We start from the raw sequence: 18090 nt of genomic DNA on the forward strand, positions 1-18090 counted from the left end.
CACAAGTCCATTATTTGAGGCCATGAGAATATCATTAGTGACCTTCACAAGAGCTGTTTCGGTGCTATGATGAGCTCTGAAGCCTGATTGAAACTCTTCAACTTGGTCATTACTTTGTAAATGTTCACATACTTGATTAGCAACTACTTTCTAACAATTTTAGATAGGAAAAGAAGATAAGATATAGGTATGTAATTTGTTAAGTCATCTTGATCAAGAGAGGGTTCCTTAAGTAAAGGTTTAATAACAGCTACTTTAAAAGTCTGTGGTGCATATCTAATTACTAAGATGGGGGCATTAATGAAAGAGAATTTATTTAAATAACTTGTTTGGGATTGGGCCTAACTTACAAATTGAAGGTTTAGATGAAGCTAAAATTTTAGCTAACTCAGAAAGCTCTACTGCATCTAAACAGTTCAAACACTGATCAGGTTGTAATGATACCTCTAACACTGCCTCACTTACTGAGGATGAGGTAATCATGTTTGGGAGGATACCAATGATTTTGTTTTTAATAAAATTTGTTTTATTTATGAAGAATCCCATAAGTCATTACTGCTGAGAGCTGTGGGAATGAATGGATCAACAGAGCTGTGACTCTGAGTGAGTTTGGCAACTGTACTAAAGAGAAACCTATGATCATTTTTATTTTCCTCTATTAATGATGAAAAATATGCTGCTCTAACTCTACGAAGTGTCTTTTTATACAACAGTACAGTTTTTTTCAGATTAGGTAGGATTCCTCTTGATGTGTAGAGCGCCATTTTCTCTCCAATTTCCTAACATTGTGCTTCAAAAAACACAGCTCTAAATTAAACCAGGGAGCCAGCGTTTTGTGAATAATCAACTTCTTTTTCAAGGGGGCTACGTTGTCTAATGCAAATGTGGTTGTATACAGATGTAGCTACAACCTTATGCCGAAGCACTTTTCTGCTTAAATCCAGCACTCAATCCTGTTTGGTGGGAGTCATTCAGCATACTACGTCTGGACTTGGTAATACTTTCCCATTCTGCCTTAAAACGGCCTTTCAAAACTGTCAGATAGGGAGGACACACCCCTTGTTACAGGGGCCATACAGATTATCTTGGAGATTTAACTCTGGACTGTGGGTAAGACATCCCTAATGTCAAAATTTCTTCTGGCCATACTTCTCTTTGAATATGTGCTTCACTGCTGTTAATATGACTGTTCTTTGTGTCTCTAAAATGCCTTAAGTGGGAGAGTGTGCATGCATGGTTGTTTGTCCTGCGTGTCTCTGTGTTGCCCTGTGAGAGAACGGCAACTTGTCCACAGTGTACCCCGCCTCTCGCCCAGTGAACGCTGGAGTTAGCCCCCGCCCTCCAAAATATAACCAATAAGCTCAGCTGGGTTGTCACTTTGGTGTCTTTTAACTCGTCACAGCCAACTGAGCCACTTTTGAATTCAGATTTTGGTTTTGGTTAAGAAGGTTGTTTTGTGAGAGGCATTCTGTGACCTGCTGGAAGACCACCCTTTCAAATTGTTTTAAATAGAATCAGGAGTAGAGATAGACCAGCCAATAGTTCTCCACTTGAGTTAAAGGTGGGGGGGGGGGGGGTTGTTTGAGTTGCAGCGTTACCAGAGCATCTTTGAGTGTGGTCGCAGGTGTCAGTAAAGCATTACTCACATGTGTGGTCTGTTGCTGTTACAGTGGGAACTATGAACTGAAGTCGATTAGTAGAATCATGGTCCACCAGGCATATTGTAGGATGGCTACATGTGAGAGATTTGGTCACTGTTCTCAGTAAGAGGGGTAAATTAAGTAAGTGACGCAGTTGGACTTCTACATGCTGAGTTAGTAACGCTCATGATTAGGGACAGTTCTGGTGTGGACTGTTTGGAAAACTGTATGCTTAGATCTTCAATTTTGTCAGTAAAATTGTGGCAAAGGAGTCTCTCATCAGATTGGTAGGTGGCAAAAGCGGAAGGTTAAGTAGATTGAAGGTGGAAAACAGTTTCTGGATGTCAGTGTTACAACTCTTTAATAGAAAGCCTTTTTGCATCAGTGGCAGAGATGGGTGACGGTTATTCCTGGAATTTGAATAGATCTTCAGCATCTTTTGATTTACACCATCTCTTTTCTGCAGATCTGAGGTTGGTGCACAGTAACAGGAGGGTTTCATTCAAAGGTTGACCTGGGAGACCTTAAAAGGTTTAGTGCATTTATGGCACAGACTATTCAAACAAAAGCTCAGTGTGGAGGAGAGTGACCCGGAGGCATCATTAACCTCAAAGGTGGAGAAAATGCTGGAGGTTGCGAGAGCGGATGCAACAAGAGAGAAGTGTGCGGACAATAGGTTACAGAAGATTGCAGTGTGAAGAAACCATATGCTGACTCAATGGTGAACAAATGAATGTGTAATTAACCCTCAGAATCTGGAGACACAATAATTAGACCAACACAATGAGTAAATGTTTTAAAAGTTTTATTCTCAATAAACTGGTGTAGTTGGAACAGGAAATGACTGTATCAGGATCTCTGCAGAGCAGAAAATAAAATTTAGTAGCAAGGAATAACTCAGTGAGGGTGACACACCCTATTGGTCAAGGCAGATGAACGTTCACACTGAGCCTGGTTCTGGTTCTGCTGGAGGTTTTCCTTCCTGTTAAAGGGGAGTTTTCCTCTCCACTGTTGCTTCATGCATGCTCAGTATGAGGGATTGCTGCAAAGCCATCAACAATGCAGACGACTGTCCACTGTGGCTCTACGCTCTCTCAGGAGGAATGAATCCTGCTTGGAGAGACTTGATGCAATCAACTGGGTTTCCTAGATAGAAGATCTTTTGACCAATCTGTATGATTTGATTAAATTTGACTTTGTAAAGTGCCTTGAGATGACATGTGCTGTAAACTGGTGCTATATAAACAAAATTTCATTGAATCGAACACATTGAATAAATGCCACTAACCTTCTCAGATGCTGGGAGGTTTCACTTGCTCTGGGGATTAGCTGTTTGTTTGCCTGTTTTTTTTTAACATACCCTGTTGTGCATGGGCTGGGGAAGCTGTTGCTTAGCAACGGCTTTGTACCTTCGCTGTGCGATTGGCAGAGAAAAGTCATCCAAAGGTTTTCCCAGTTGGCTGTTTATTCCCTCTAAAAAAGCCTGGGCTCACTTAAATGCGCAATCAATTAGTCATTTGTTAGCCTTAAATTATGTCTTTTAACTCATGATTCATTAAATGAAAAAGCATTTTTCTTAACCAGACAAAAATGAAATCAGTTGTAGTTCCTTTAACATGAATAACTAAATACAAACTAATTATCACATCTGCTCTCATAAAATGTGTCTGACTTCTGATATTTCAACATTCCTTTTCCATTTTTTTGTTTTTATTATCTATGTCTCCTAATTTTAAAGCCAAGGGATGCCAGACAAATGAGTATCTATGTATCTTTGTAACATTTTGGCCTCCCTGTGACCTCATGCTGTTCTCTAATAGGTTACGTTAAGATTCTCCTTGGGAACAACCCTACCGTGACCAATAAACACTTTTTGGGTCGTACTTCATCCAATCAGATAAATTAATAATATGTGTCATTCAAAGTCATGCCTCTGGCAACTTAGACGTGGAGACGCAAACTTCAGCCTAACATATGAATGCTGGAGGACAAAAAACTGATAAGGGACGTTTGACCGGAACGACCAGAATCAAAATTAGACTGAGGCATATTTTAACTTGTGGAGGGGATGATGCAGGGCATAGATAAGGCAAGTAAGAAAGGTTAGCATTTTTTTCATGTGCATTTAGTCAAAAGGTCAGAATTTGGCACCACCCAGTGTTAAGTAACTCTCATCCTGTTTGCAGCTGACAGAGGAACCAGGTCATATGACTTGGCTACGTAGCATTTTCCCCTGCCCCACAGCCTAGAGGACTTCCTGGATTTTGAATGCTTTTCAAGAGTCATGGTATTTTGGCGGTGTCGGCTAAATCGATCCCACGTGAGGTGGAGTGCTAGTTAAGCTGCGTTGTTCCGTCTCAAGCTCTGTGTTACGCAATGCTGTAGAAAGCAGACATGTTCCTGAAAACACTTGTTTATTTCTGAGGAAACATGTGCATAACACATAAATAGACTGCCTTCACAGGTGGTGTTTTTCTGATAAAACACATTCATTATAATCAATATAAATGGAACTGTGCACAAAACAAAGTCACAACATACACACATACAAGTCAGACATCCACAGAGCGACATGTTATAGCTATTACAGCCTCTGTAACACTCAAACACAGATACATCATTACACATTAAAACACAAGGGCTTCCTTATAGAGCGTGGCATACAGATGATGTTAATGGATAATCTCCAGCCAGAGGGAGTACATGTTGACCTGTGGGAATGTGATAGCCTGATAAACTGGTAGATCTCTGCAGCAGGAACAGATCTAGGGAAAATTTTTGCCCTTATGCGTGTGTGCGCTCACACACCCACATCCTTGTTTTGGCTTTAAATCATATTAACATTTGTTTAATGATCTGAAGCAATGAATCCAAACCTGGTGGTGCTGCAGAGAGAAATCTCTGGACACCATCTCCAGTTCATGTGATGCAAGGGCCACAACGTTTTGAGGCAACGGCCTTAAACTACATTTTGAATGTTATGGCATTACCTAACAGCCGTTTAGGAAGCATTTTTTGTATAAAAATATGACTCTTATGTTTGTTAAATTGTGATATATTTAGTGATCTTTGTAGCTTATGAAAGAAAAAGAAAAGAAAAAGCTGTCCTTTTGGAGTAGGGTAGGCCATTTGTCATAAGGTGCCAAGAGGATTAAAAATTGTATTTCTGCAAAGCTGTCAGCAACTCTAGGAAATCTTTAAGGGCACTGACTGGCAAGACTACCAGTACATGAACTGAAAAGGAAGGTCAGATGAGGGATGAAAACATTTTCTTAGCATGTATCCCAGCAGGAAGGTCAGTGGTGTTAAAGCAGTATGAAACAGATGGAGATGAATGCACGTGATGAGAGCCGCTGGTGCTGCCCAGTCTGACACAGGGGACCGAATGTCTCCATGACGCCACATCCATTCACCACAGGTGGAGAAACAGAGTCCGCTGAGGTCAGATCTCACTCTCATAGGTGTGCATATATGTTTTCAAGGAGAGGATTTCCGTGTAGCTGCGGCTGGTTCTTCGGTACAGGTCCAGGCCTGTGAGGATCTCTACGTCTCTGACCCGAGCTGTGTGCATCTTCATCAGGTCCTCCACCCAGTGAGACTCATCCTCAGAGCTCTGTGGGAGTAGGTCAGACACACCAAGTCAGCAAGGGCTCTCATGTCTGCTGCTCCCACACCAACTAGGTGGACTAAAATACAGCTTGTGTCTTATTTAAGTAAAAAAAAAGTATGAAAAGTAGAAAGATATGCCGCAATTTGTATCTAATCTTTTAAAACAAGCATTGCTGGATGAGCAAAGGCCTCGTGTTCGTTGCAGCATTTTGCAAAACGGTTCACCGCACCATTTCTTTTCTTTAATATCAAAATCTGAGGAGTATGGTGTACATTTTTATTCAGTCCCCTTTAGTGTGATACCTCTAGATAAAATCCAGGGCAACCAGTACAGTTTAGAAATGGCCTTTATAATTTCACAGACCACTGTTCAGTCTATCGTCTGAAAATGGATAGGATCCGGCACAAAGCTGCAAACATGAGCGGAGCTGTCCGCAGCTCATGTGGGCTCTGTCCACATGACACATTTTATATGGGCAGTTTTCAAATCTAACCTTAACGGAAAGGTGGCAAAAAGAAAGCCAACATTGACAAAAACCCACCAAAAGTCATGTTTGTAGTTCCCCACAACCCATGTAGGGGAAACAGCAAACGTGTGAAATAATGTGAGACTAAAACTAAACTCTGAAGCCCTGCTGGTGGTAGCAGCAGCGTGCTGTGGGGATGCTTTTCTCCAGCAGACCTAATGGACCTAACTCTACTTATTGATTTCTGGAGAGAAAATTTAAGGTCATTGATGTTTTCCATCCAATCTGACTGAGCTTGAGGTATTTTGCAAAGAAGCATGGGCAAAAAGGTCAGTCTATAGATGTGCTCAGCCAGCAGAGAAAAACTTTAAGACAACTGGAACTGCAGAGAAAGAAGTCTCTGTAAAGTTTTGGATCTGGAGGGTCTGAATAAAAATGAACGCCACACTGAGTTTCTCTACAATGCACTTTTCATTTCTGGTTACCAGACTTTTAAAAATCAGAAGGTAAGAATGCTTTTGCAAGGCACAGCAGAAGTTAACTTAAAAAAGTCCTGTTTTTAATTATTGCTAAACCTTTATTAATACAGGGGACGAGTTCTCATTTCCAACAGAGACCCGTGATGTAATGCTCCTTACATTGCAGGTCTCATCATTGTTGGGTCGGTGTGGCAGGATGAACGCAGCACTGCTGAGTGGACCGCTGCACGAGTCTGCAGTCTGTGTGAAGTCTAAGCAGCTGGTCAGGACCACAAAGTAATGAGATGGGACGGGGGTGGTGCCACTCACATACCTGTAAAAGATTTCATCTCTCCTTTTAGTCTGGAAAGAGTCTACTGGTTCTTATTCACTAAGTCATTCTAATAAACATCATTAATAAAGAATCAACTCTAATCTGACATGAACAGTTTGTTATGAGGAACAATTGAAAAAAGTTATGCCCAAATAAAAATGTTCTTTAATAACTAATCTACAATTTATAAACCAGCAGATGAGAGATGTGGCCAGACCTTATACTGAAGTTGAAGTTACAAAAATCCACCAACGTTTTATTTTAATTTAAGAATAAGCACCATTCGAGTGTTGTGAAATGCCTCTAACCTACTAATGGTTCCTGTACACTTTTCTGCCAAGGAGCCACATTATTAATATTCTTTCAGAAAGCTCTGGTTTAACAGTTCTTAGGCTTTCTGAAGGTCTTTCACAGTTTCTTTGCCTTTCAGCAGAACTCATCTCATTCTCTTCCTTCTGCCTGACCGTGGCAACATATTGTGCAGAGTCTGGTTAAAAGTGGGAAACGCAGACAAGTCCAGGAACAGGTAAGTCCTAGGAACCTCAATACCATATCTAAAAATCCTAAGAAAGAAACAAAAACACCAAAGACCTGATACAGGACCTGAGGGAAGGAACGTAGCCGAAACGTTTCCTTTACTTGAGACTGACAGTTATTCCCACATCTTGTCACCATGAAGTACCAGACCTATCATTCCATTCCCATGTGACCATCAGCACCAGAAGAGAGAGATTGTTGTAGTTCATCATCTCACTGCGGGTTAGTTAGTGATGGCCCATCAGCTGCTTTACAGACAGTCCTGTCAGAACTGGGCTCAGAGCCTCCATCCGTCTCTGAGCGAGGCACTGGCCGCGTCCATCCAGCTGTTGGCCCTGCTGGGGTTCCCAAAGACACGGCCAGTTGTGAGGGGGCAGACAGACGGATCGGGAACGGCTGTGTGGGAGGAAGCTATGTGGAAGTCAGCCAGCTTTATCAAATGCCCAAAACGAAACAGGCCAACAATGAAGCTCTGTCGGTAGGAAGAACAGTTTTTCCTGATGAAATCTGATCAGTCAACTGGGCACGCATTACTAGACGCTCCATCGCAGGAGGAAAAAGTTTCTGTTGGCAAGAAGCATTTTCATTCTCTCAGTCTCTGAAATAACTGCTGGTGATGTGCAAAAGCTTTTAACCATCTCTGCGATGAGGGGACCCGACCAGATTAATTCACACCAAACCAGCGTGGTTGGGTGTGGAACCTATAAGACGCACAGAATCAGTGGCAACAAGGCAAGCAGCGAAGACATCATCTCATCTTTGACGCCTGAGTTCTTCTGTATAGGTCAGCTGAGGCCTTTCATGTTTTTACTGAATAAACTAGAGTTTCTGAGCACTCTACCAAACCCCTGCTGAGTACCGCTGTGTTCACAGTCAGTAGGTATGTGACTAACAACATGCGTAAAGTTCTAAATGAGCCCTGCACATGTGACTCTCCTGGCTGTAGGGTCCGCTATCAGGTCTTCTCACAGGAAGCAGAATTCAATATGATGTGAGTTGGAGACATTCCTGCAGCAGCCGTGTAAGCACAGACTAGGTATTTCATGTGTATAATCAGACGTGTTAATCAGACGTACGGATCTACACACTGTTATTGTTTTTGGCCACATAGGAGCCACCAAGGAGCCTCTGATCCCAGAGCTGATCGCTTCCGTTACATCACGAAAAGTTCTCCCTGCTTCACTGCTGGCCTGTTCAGCTCCATCTCGTAGGAATGTCATAAATCTGGCTGACAAACACACAGCAGGCATGTCTCAGATCAGGCTGGACTCGCGTGGTCCCAATCGGTCTCCTGGGTCCATCTGTAGTCAGGAACCCCAGCATGCTCAACAGCTGTAGAGATAGTGTACAGCTGGGTGCATGCCTGCGTTTCTTGATGTGTCGCAGCTCAGAGAACCTCAAGCCCTGGAGGAAGTCTTCATCTTGCGACCCCTCCCCCCAAAAAAAACCCTTCTCAGTCTGTAAATACACACTTTCTTCATTTTTGTAAAACCATCTGATAAGCCCTACGCTCACTCCTTCCACTGCGGCTTATTGTCTTCATCTTATCGTAACTGTAGTGTTTCATTGCTGAGGGACACCAGACAGATGAGTGTGCATGTGTATCTGTGTTGCCTTTTGGCTTCCATCTGAATCTGTGCCGGTCTCTAATTGGTCACCTAAAGACACGGGGTGATGCTTTCTTTGCCTGTAACCAATCAGCACTTCTTCATCCGATCAGATTAACTCATGATACGTGTCAATCAAAGCCACAGCTCCGGCAGCTCAGCAGAGGTGGGGAATCCAGGTTCAGAGAGTAAAAAGTCAAATTGCCTGGTTAAGTGAACAGGATATATGACAACCAGGCAGGGCTTTTTCTTTCTGAAGCCAGATTTATCTACCTCTGCTGCTCAGATGCAGAGGCGAATGTCACTCACCCATGATGCAAGTGGAGGATTCAGACTACAAGACAGGAAAGAATGGCGGCAACAAAATACAATTGGGTCTTTTTAAAACTTTTTTAAGGCTTATTCTGGAGGGAAAAAGCACATTGTGGAACTTGGATCTGAATGGCCAGACTTAAAAATCCAGTAGCAGGCAAGTGAAGTGGAGTTTTATGTGTTGTAATCTCTGACTGTTGTTGCATCCTAATACCAGGCGCCACTGGCTCTGAATACTGAACTGGACTTCCTGACTTTCCACTGGAGCTAGATCAGGATTGGTACAAAGCGGTTTCAATAAACCCCAAGGGTAAGGTCAACTGCTAGAGCTCCGTCCATTGATAGAATACAGTTCTGCATGGTCATTTATCATTTCTAAATGTCCCTTATTATTTGTAGCAGCAGAAGTAGGATTGTTTAGCCTTTGCAAATCCTTTTAATTTTAGATATGTTTTAAGTGGGATGGAGAGAATTCACACTTTAGATTAATTCTTATTGATTTTAACTGTAGAGTTGTTAGAGTATGAGACTGATTTATGTCAACCTAGATTAATATAGCATTAATCCACGCTGCATGTATTCAACTTAAAACAGCGCAGGTTCACGCCAGATAATCGGCAGGTATTGAAGACAAAATTAGAGAACCAAGAACTAAGGTCCAAGCTAAGAAAAGAAGACAAGAAGGTCAGGCTCCTAAGAAGGAACATTTAGGGAAATAGGAGACGACTGAAGACTTTTGTACAGTAGCGAATGCAACGGCATTCTGACATTTCACAAAGAAGACAATGAATGTTCCTACTCTCTGATTGTCTCAGCCGAGTCTCTGACTCCGTCATAGTTGTAGTCAAATATGGGTCCAACGAGAACGTTCACCCCGTTCCTCTCAGTGGCATATTTCTTCACCAGTGCTCTCTGAAAGTAGGTCCATATTCCTGAGCGGGAGCGTTGGCAGAGAGAAGGGTGGAAACAATGAGAAACAAGGAGTAAAGCGTCTGAGCCCAACAAGACAAAAAACAGGACTTCATCAGGGGATAACTCACTCTTAAATGCAGGATACATAGGCACGGTGTTGGTGATGAGGACAGCTTCATATTTTTTCTCCAGGTTTGAAGACAGCTCTGTGAAAACACACAAATCATTCCAACGGATCCAGTACAAGGTGATCCTTCCAGCCATGTAGACGGATTAATGGACAGAATACTGCTAATAATTCCACCCTGGTTCTGCTTTAAAGCTGGATCCTGAGGATACACAAAATGCTGTTTTCCAGTTTGATTTATGATTGGAGAGGCTATCAATACCAGTCTGGTCCTAAAGAAAAAAATAACTAGACCCCTTGTTAAACGAGCTACTAAATAGTCTGAAACACACAAACCTTTTAGAATCAGTACATCACTTAGAAATTGTCAGACAACATGAAGTTGTCATGATCCTTGGGTGGGTATGTCTTGATTTTGTCATTTTTGGATCATGTCTTTAGTTATTTATCCTTTAATAGAGGGGTGACGGTGGCGCAGCAGTTAGGTGGGTCAGAGGGCCCGGTGGCCCTGATGTATGGCAGCCTCGCTTCTGTCAGTCTGTCCCAGAGCAGCTATGGCTACTAACAAAGCTCACCACCGTCAGGGTGTAAATAACTGTAGTGTAAAGTGTTTTGGGGTCGTTGGACTTGCTAAAGCGCTATCCAAGTACAAGGCATTTACCATTTAATGTTTGTTGGGTGTACACTGTATCTGGCTACTGTTAGATTCCTGTGCTTCCTCCCTTACAGCTCTCTCTATTGTTCTCCGTCTCCCTCGCCTGTCTTATTATCATCCTCTGATCCACCTGGTTGTCTTGCTGTCTCACTCCCCCTCCTCCCAGTTCTTAACCAGTTTGTCCTGTCTGTTGCCCATGCTGTTCCCCTGCCTGTGGGTTTATTATCTACCATTAAATACTTTCATCTTCATCTACATGTTGGTGCGTGCCTCACCAAATCATGACAGAAGAAGGCTAACTCATCTCAGAAAGTAACCCATCATGCCCCAATCTGCAGACATTCAAGAACAGATGAGAAGTCAGTGATGTCCATCAGTCTGGAAATGGTCACAAAGCCATTTCTACGGCTTTGGGGTTCCAGAGAACCACAGGGAGAACCACGAGAACCAGAGAACACATGGAAACGTGGTAAAGTAGGCGTTTTGTTTAACACCCAGTTGCTTCATTGTTCCTGCTATGCATGTTCCCCATGTTCAAGGTTTTCATTCAATTTATTTCATCATGTGCCTTCCATCCTTGTTCTTTGTCTGGGTTCTCCTAAAGAACATCAAATCATGGCAAACACAGCATATGAGAACATAAACATAATGTCAACACACATGGTGGTGGGGGTGCTGTGATGGTTTGGGGCATTTTTGCTGCATCAGAAACTGGATGATCCTGTTGCATTCCAGGGAACCATGAACTCTGCTCTTGAGCAGAAGAATCTGAAGGAGTAAGCCCAACCGGTGACCTGGAGCAAACTCACTTGGGTTCTGCAGCAGGACATTAGCCCAAAGGATACCAGCAAGTCCTCTTAATGGCGCAAAAATGACAACTACAACATTAATGTTTTCAGAGTGGCCTAGTCAAAGTCTGGACTTTATTCTGATTGAGATGCTGTGCTGGAAAACTTTCAAATGTAGCTGAATTAAAATAATCCAGAATGGGCCCAAATTCTTTTACAGTGTGTTAAAGACTCATTATCAGTTATCATGAACACGTGATTCTGTAGCAGCTGCGCATGCCAAGGAATCAATAACCAGTTTTTGAGTTTAGGGCGTGATTACTTTTTTAGTAATTACGCCAGCCAGGCTGGTTTGGACTATTAAGATTTAATGAATTAAATCATCATTTAAAAAGAGCAGCTTGTATTTAATGAGGTGATCTTTGTCCTTTACTCAGCTGCAAATAAACACCAAAAACCTAAGGGACCCTTTTTAGTTTTTTGATGACTTACAAAAGCCAAACATCAATTTCCTATTCATTTATTTGTTAATTCTTTCCTTTTTATTTCTCTGCTATTTGTATTTATCAGAGAAAGGGGGGCTGCATATAAATTGAGTAAAATGTTCCTAACATCCCAGTTATTCATCACTTTATACCCCTCTATCACTTCAAAAGAGAAACTGAAACGCCTGAATGCGACATGACTAAATGTGAAACTGTCTCAAGGGCGTGTGAGTACTTTAGCGAGGCATTGTGTAGATGCGCCTCCAGAGGTTGAGTGGAGAAAATGGGCGCAGGGGTCCACTTACGCGGCGGGTACAGGAAGGCATACGTGACGTGTTTCTCTGCCCGGTAGTTGGAACAGGACTGGCTGAAGGCTGGTGGGACTCTGGCATCTGGCCTGACACAGTTAGACAGAGATTCAGGCAGAGGGGACAACTCTACCTGGAAGACCAAATGAAAGAGGACACAGCTCAGACATCTGCTTTTAATGTAAGGCTTAGATTTAAGAATAAACCTCATATTTTCCTTTTACCACTAGGGGGTGGAAGAAGCAAAAAAACAAAACAAAAAATAGCCCTTTAATTTGCTTGGACCTATGTCTAAGTAGAGTGAACATCCAGAAGGCGTCTTAGCTCAGTCCAGGCTCAGACTGGGCAGTACCTGTCGGCTGACCGTGAAGGACGTCCAGAGGGGCATGAAGAGAGTTTCACTGTAGCTGCTGATGTAGTCACTCTGGTGGAGGATGGTGTATTTGGCCCGGAAGAGGACAGCCGGTCGACCGTATGGCAGGTTCCTGTTGTCTGAGGGACAGAGCACACAGAGGGACACGACCCAGAGAGGCTGCCATGTAACAAGGCCCGTTTGGATGAGTCAGACTGCAGCGAGGAGGCTGAAATCCTGCAGACAGCAGTCCAACTGAGACGAACATCTGGCTCTGTGAGCAGACTTTGCACTTTATGCGTCAAAAGCGAAATGCAGGTATATACGTAAACAAAACTCCATGTGTCTTAGGGAGATTTGATTTCACAAACCAGCAAAAAACAACACATTACTGCAAAGTGGACGGAAAATTAAATAGAGTTTTTTCACACGCTACAAATCTGGTCTCTGTGGACGACAGTTGGCCATAAGCCATATCAGACAAAAACAAAACCCACCTGTGTGGTAGGGATACAGCACCCTGATCACACCCATGGTGAACCATGGTGGTGGCGGTATTATCCTGTGGGGAGGCCTGTTCCCCACAGGATAATACTGCCTGTTCTTTAGCAGGAACAGGGAAGCTGCTTGGAGTAGATCCAGGACAATCCTGGGTTTAGGCTGCAGAAGACCTGAGGATGGCATGGAGGCTCACCATCATGCAGGGCAGTGAGCCTAAACATACAGCCAGAGCCGCAATGGAATGGGTTAGATCAAAGCAGATTCATGTGTTGGAATGGCCTAGTCAAAGTCCAGACCTAAATTCCATTGAAAATCCCAGGAAAGACTTGAACACCTCTGCAAAGATGCTCTGAATCCAAACAGACTGAACTTGAGCAGCTTGTTAAGAAGAATGGTCAAAACTTCAGGCTGAAGATGTTCAAAGCTGGTAGAGACAAACCCAGAGAGACCTGCAGCCAAAGGGGTTCCACAAAGTATCAACTAAACAGCGTCAGGCCCCACTTTTCAGACCTTTATTTGGAAAGCAAAAAAAATAAATGTCAAATCATCCATAATTTTCCTTCCACTTTGCTGGTACAGTATGTTCTACTTTGAGTTGGTCTGTGACATAAAATCCTAATAAAATGCATCAAAGCCTGTTGTTTCAGTGTTACAGGTTTCAAGGAGCGAGTTAATATTTTTAACAAACTGTTTCTTTAAATCTCAGCCTGAAGATTTGTTTTTATTATTTTTAGCATTTTCAGCAACATCATGACAAACTGACCATCAATAGCTTGCCTCAATCGTCGGTTTAGGTCCTCCACTTTGTTCTGTAAGAGACAGAGCCAGAGTGACTCCAGGTTATAGCCTCGTACAAGGGTCACTTTCAAACCCCTCTGGCCCCTACTTTTTACACGCAACTGCAAAAAGATCGGAGATTGAAACAGTCTCTTGCCAGAGATCTACATGGGAATCAGAAACACAGTGAAACAGTGCAGAACTGAGTCTCGTTCACCACAGTCCAAACCACTGGAATGGAAAATAGATTTCATATGCAAAAGTGGATATGAAATGGCAGAGTGTGTGTTTGTTTGTTTGCAGCTAAACAGTCTGAACTGAAGGTGAACTGACTGCAGCTCTGCTGCAGAAGGCAAACAGGCAGCAAGCTTATTTCAGATTTACATGAAGACACAAAGCAACTCATTACTGAATATTGTAAACATGTCAGATATAAAGGCTTGTGGAGGATGCAGGCCCAAGCAGGTGATTGGTTTTACAAATCAGTAAGTAGTAAATTGTTTAAAAAGTAAATACTATTTAGAACATTAAAATTGAAATGTGTTTTAATGTAACCTTTGTACAGTCACTGGGGATTATTGCTGGTTTAAATGTCCCGTATATGTGTTGGGATGCCCTGATCACAGATATCACTTAGGATCCCAATTAGGACTTTTTTTAATGTTCTGGACTAGAATTTCTGATAAAACTGCAGTTCCTTGCTGTAGGAATGCGGTCAGTGACAGACGGCCTTCTCTCAGCGAGCTGTGTGGCTCTGTTTCAAAGCTCACAGCAGATCTGTGCTATAGGCCAGCACATTATTTTATCAAGAAAATAAATCTCAGTGTTCCCCAAAAATATTGGTGTTTTTCGCCCCCTAAATGAAAGAGAATTTCTGCAGCTTTGGTCTGTTTGGGTTTGGTTCTGGGCTCGTATATCATCCCAGGACAGTCGACCTAGTCGCTGAATTTCAATACGCTTACCGTGCTACATTTATGAGGCAGAGAAAACAATTTTCTGTTTGTTCTTTCAAAACATGATCGACTGGGAAAGAACTGAAATATGTTGCGAGCCGAATTCTCATGAGTCCTGTCACAACAGAGAACACAACACAGGCTAGCATTAGCCTGATTCTAAATAACATCAGCAGGTGAAATCGTGCTAACTGAAGACCGTAGCTGCATGGGTCCAGTCCCAAACAAGTTTAATTAGAACATCCCATTATTCTCATATTTTTGTCCAATCACTTTCTTTCTACAGGAATTTCCCCCTACCCTCCCTCTGACTGATACATTTGTACAATAAGATGATCTGACGGCATAATAAACTATGGCTTTAACTAACTAAATGAAGAAGCTGAGAAAATGCTCAGAAAGTCTATTGTGGATGGCCAACATTCATTTGAGGCAGGTTAGATTCACTGCAGCTGATGGCAGATGTTAAGTCAAGAAGACTAAATGCCAAAACCCAGTCAAGATGAGATGAAAAAGTATTAATTTAAGGCTGTGCACTGTTATTGGAATAGGTTTTTTCAGCTTTTTTTTTTTTTTTCTTCTTCCAAAACAGACAGGTTTGTTTCGCAGTTGAAGTTTACAGAGTGCCGGTCAAATGAAAGGTGGAAAGAGTTTGGAAATGATTTACCATGTTCTCATATTTCACAACCAGCAGGCGTGTTAACAGGGTGTGCAGACCTTTCTTCTGTATTTGCTTTGTAGAAAAGCAGGAACCCAAAGCAAACGGCATTCAGATTAAAAATCCGTCACTGTTGGTGCTGTACTCATGATTTGATCACGCTGTTTGTTGAACAATGGTTGTTGCCTTTTAGTCTGCTGAACCTGTCCTCCACTGTGCCTGGAGAAATCAGCAAAGCTAAAAACTGATAGCACTCTACTGGGACTGACCTTTTCATCGCAGCTGCAGCCCAAGTCCTCTGTTGCCATAGGAACGAGATTGGAGGCTGTTGGCCTGGACACCTCCTCTGGCATGGTGGGCCTGAAGGGTGGGTTTCTCAGCAGGTGGTTCAGACTGCCATGGGTTCCATTGTTGGGAGCAGGTTTTAGACCCAGGAGATCTGAGATTGGGATAAATCAGAGGGAAAACCGCTCATTAACACTGACAGAGGCCGTTAAACACGAAGGTGGTAAACCAGATATACATGGTGGTTCAATTTAAACCATCTTATTCTGTCTCTGCTCTGTCTTCTCTAACCCCAGTGGGTCGAGGGAGATGACCGTTCACACTGAGCCCGGTTCTGCTGGAGGTTTTCCTCTCTGTTAAAGGGGAGTTTTTCTCTCCACTGTCGCTTCATGCTTGGTCAGTATGAGGGATTGCTGCAAAGCCATGGACAATGCAGACGACTGTCCACTGTGTCTCTATGGTCTTTCAGGAGGAGTGAATGCTGCTTGCCAAGACTTGATGTAATCCACTGGGTTTCCTTATATAGGAAACGTTATACCAATCTGTATAATCTGATCCAATGTGCATAATCTGATTGAATTTTACTTTGGAAAGTGACTTGAGATGACATGTTTCATGAATTGGTGCTATATAAATAAAATTGAATTGAATAGAAAAAATTCTGTTGCCTGGAACATGCCAGGTTGTGTAATATGTTGCATCCGCTGTGTATGGTACAGTCCGCTCCCTGGTTTAACCGACTGTTGACTGTCAGATGGTCTGGGAACTGCCTGTTATCACTCAGCTCGTCATGCCCTGTTCCCTCCGTTGTCTCCTTTAGACGTTCATGCTCCTAACGGTGCTGCACACATGATAATTCCATCCAAGCTGAACCATTAATGAGGACGTTTTCATGTGACTGTGATGTACGAGACCATTTGTCTGAATCAACCCTTCCAGTTGCAGGATTATTTCAGAACAAACACATGCATTCGCACTGGAATGGAGACCGATCCAAAAGCAGGCCTTACCACACATGATGTTGTATAGCTCAATGTTTTCAAAGGCTGGAACTTTGGTCTTGAATTTAAATGTAGGTCCATAGCCCAAGAAAATAGTCTGAAATAGAAAGTTGAGACCAGTCACTGACAATAAATGAATAAAAACTTTCCTGCTTTTCTAATACTTTGAGCACCAATAGGTTTTATAATATTTTTAAACAAAATGTTTCCTACAGCAGTGTGAGCTCAGAGATCTTAGGTACAAACATAAACTTATTTAGAATCATTTGTAACAAATATGCTAACATGGTTTATTAGCTTTTTAGCATTGTTCTAGCACAATGTAGTGGATGTAAGACGTAAAACACCTGCATACTGTTGATCTTGTTGTCATATCCATGGTCTCCTGAGAAGCCACAGTGTCTCCTCCCCTCAGGGACTTTCCTGTAGTCAAAGGTGGACAAGATCGGCATCAAGTTGTCTTTACTGTGGCTTCAAATTCCTGACAGGTTCTGCCTGAAGTTCTAGTGAAGTGTAATGCAAGTATAACACACAGCCCTTCAATCGTTACTTGATTCAAACACATTAGGAATTCAGGAACATGCATAATGTTTTTAACACATTTAACTGTCGTGTGTGCAGATCTGTACAAGTCAGGTCTCTAAGTAAGAACTCCACTAGCAGATATACAAGCTCTTGGCTAATTATTCTTAATATTCAGCCAGATACTTTCGCCTTTTTACAGATTGTTTACCTTGTATAGACACTGGTAGAAAATGTCGTATAATACAAGTTAAGCTGCTGTCTTCATCTAAAGAAATATATTCTAAATGTATTAATTGCTTCCAGTTAAACATCCTAATACATGTCAGCTTAAGCATTGGTGTGACTGAAGCCACCAAAAACCGTGGTTGTGTGTGTGTGTGTGTGTGTGTGTGTGTGTGTGTGTGTGTGTGTGTGTGTGTGTGTGTGTGTGTGTGTGTGTGTGTGGGATCAATGGTCTAACTCTAGCCACAGCCCTGGTGCCAACGGTTAGCCGGTCTGTTGAGGGGAGCTGCACAGAAACCATAAAGATGCCTTTCATCTAGCTGCTCAGGTCTCAGTGAAGGAGACCAACAGACAGAATGTCAACAACCAAAAACAGCGTGCCGGGGCAGTGGAAGCTGGTTCTGACACAGACACAAAATTAGCTGCTGGGCTGGCTGTGTAAGGTATACTAAATCACTGTGGTACCCTTTCACAGGCCACTATCAGGAGCCAAATCACATGTGCCATCCCAACAGCTGCATCCCTTTACATGTTTGACTCAGTCAGCAGATCACGGAGCTTTCCATCACTCCATGTA

General features: G+C 42.6%; 1 protein-coding gene across 2 annotated transcripts in view; it reads right to left on the reverse strand.

Annotated features, from left to right (window-relative positions):
- Positions 1-4037: 4037 nt before the first annotated feature.
- enpp2 (ectonucleotide pyrophosphatase/phosphodiesterase 2) overlaps positions 4038-18090 on the reverse strand; it is a 40065-nt gene continuing 26012 nt past the window's right edge. Inside the window, exons 16-25 of one of the 2 annotated variants that reach the window (XM_036128913.1) lie at positions 17114-17189; positions 16776-16863; positions 15750-15919; positions 13856-13901; positions 12592-12731; positions 12237-12372; positions 10005-10082; positions 9764-9896; positions 6355-6508; positions 4038-5253 (exon numbers count right to left, since the gene is read on the reverse strand). In XM_036128913.1, coding sequence (XP_035984806.1) covers positions 5083-5253; positions 6355-6508; positions 9764-9896; positions 10005-10082; positions 12237-12372; positions 12592-12731; positions 13856-13901; positions 15750-15919; positions 16776-16863; positions 17114-17189 — 1192 coding nt within the window. In that variant the 3' untranslated portion in view covers positions 4038-5082. Of the gene's footprint in view, positions 5254-6354; positions 6509-9763; positions 9897-10004; positions 10083-12236; positions 12373-12591; positions 12732-13855; positions 13992-15749; positions 15920-16775; positions 16864-17113; positions 17190-18090 lie in introns of both variants that reach the window. The other variant, XM_036128909.1, reaches the window with a different exon arrangement.

Source organism: Fundulus heteroclitus, chromosome 3 (genome assembly GCF_011125445.2).
Source record: "Fundulus heteroclitus isolate FHET01 chromosome 3, MU-UCD_Fhet_4.1, whole genome shotgun sequence".
In the NCBI taxonomy this organism is placed as follows: Eukaryota; Metazoa; Chordata; class Actinopteri; order Cyprinodontiformes; family Fundulidae; genus Fundulus; species Fundulus heteroclitus.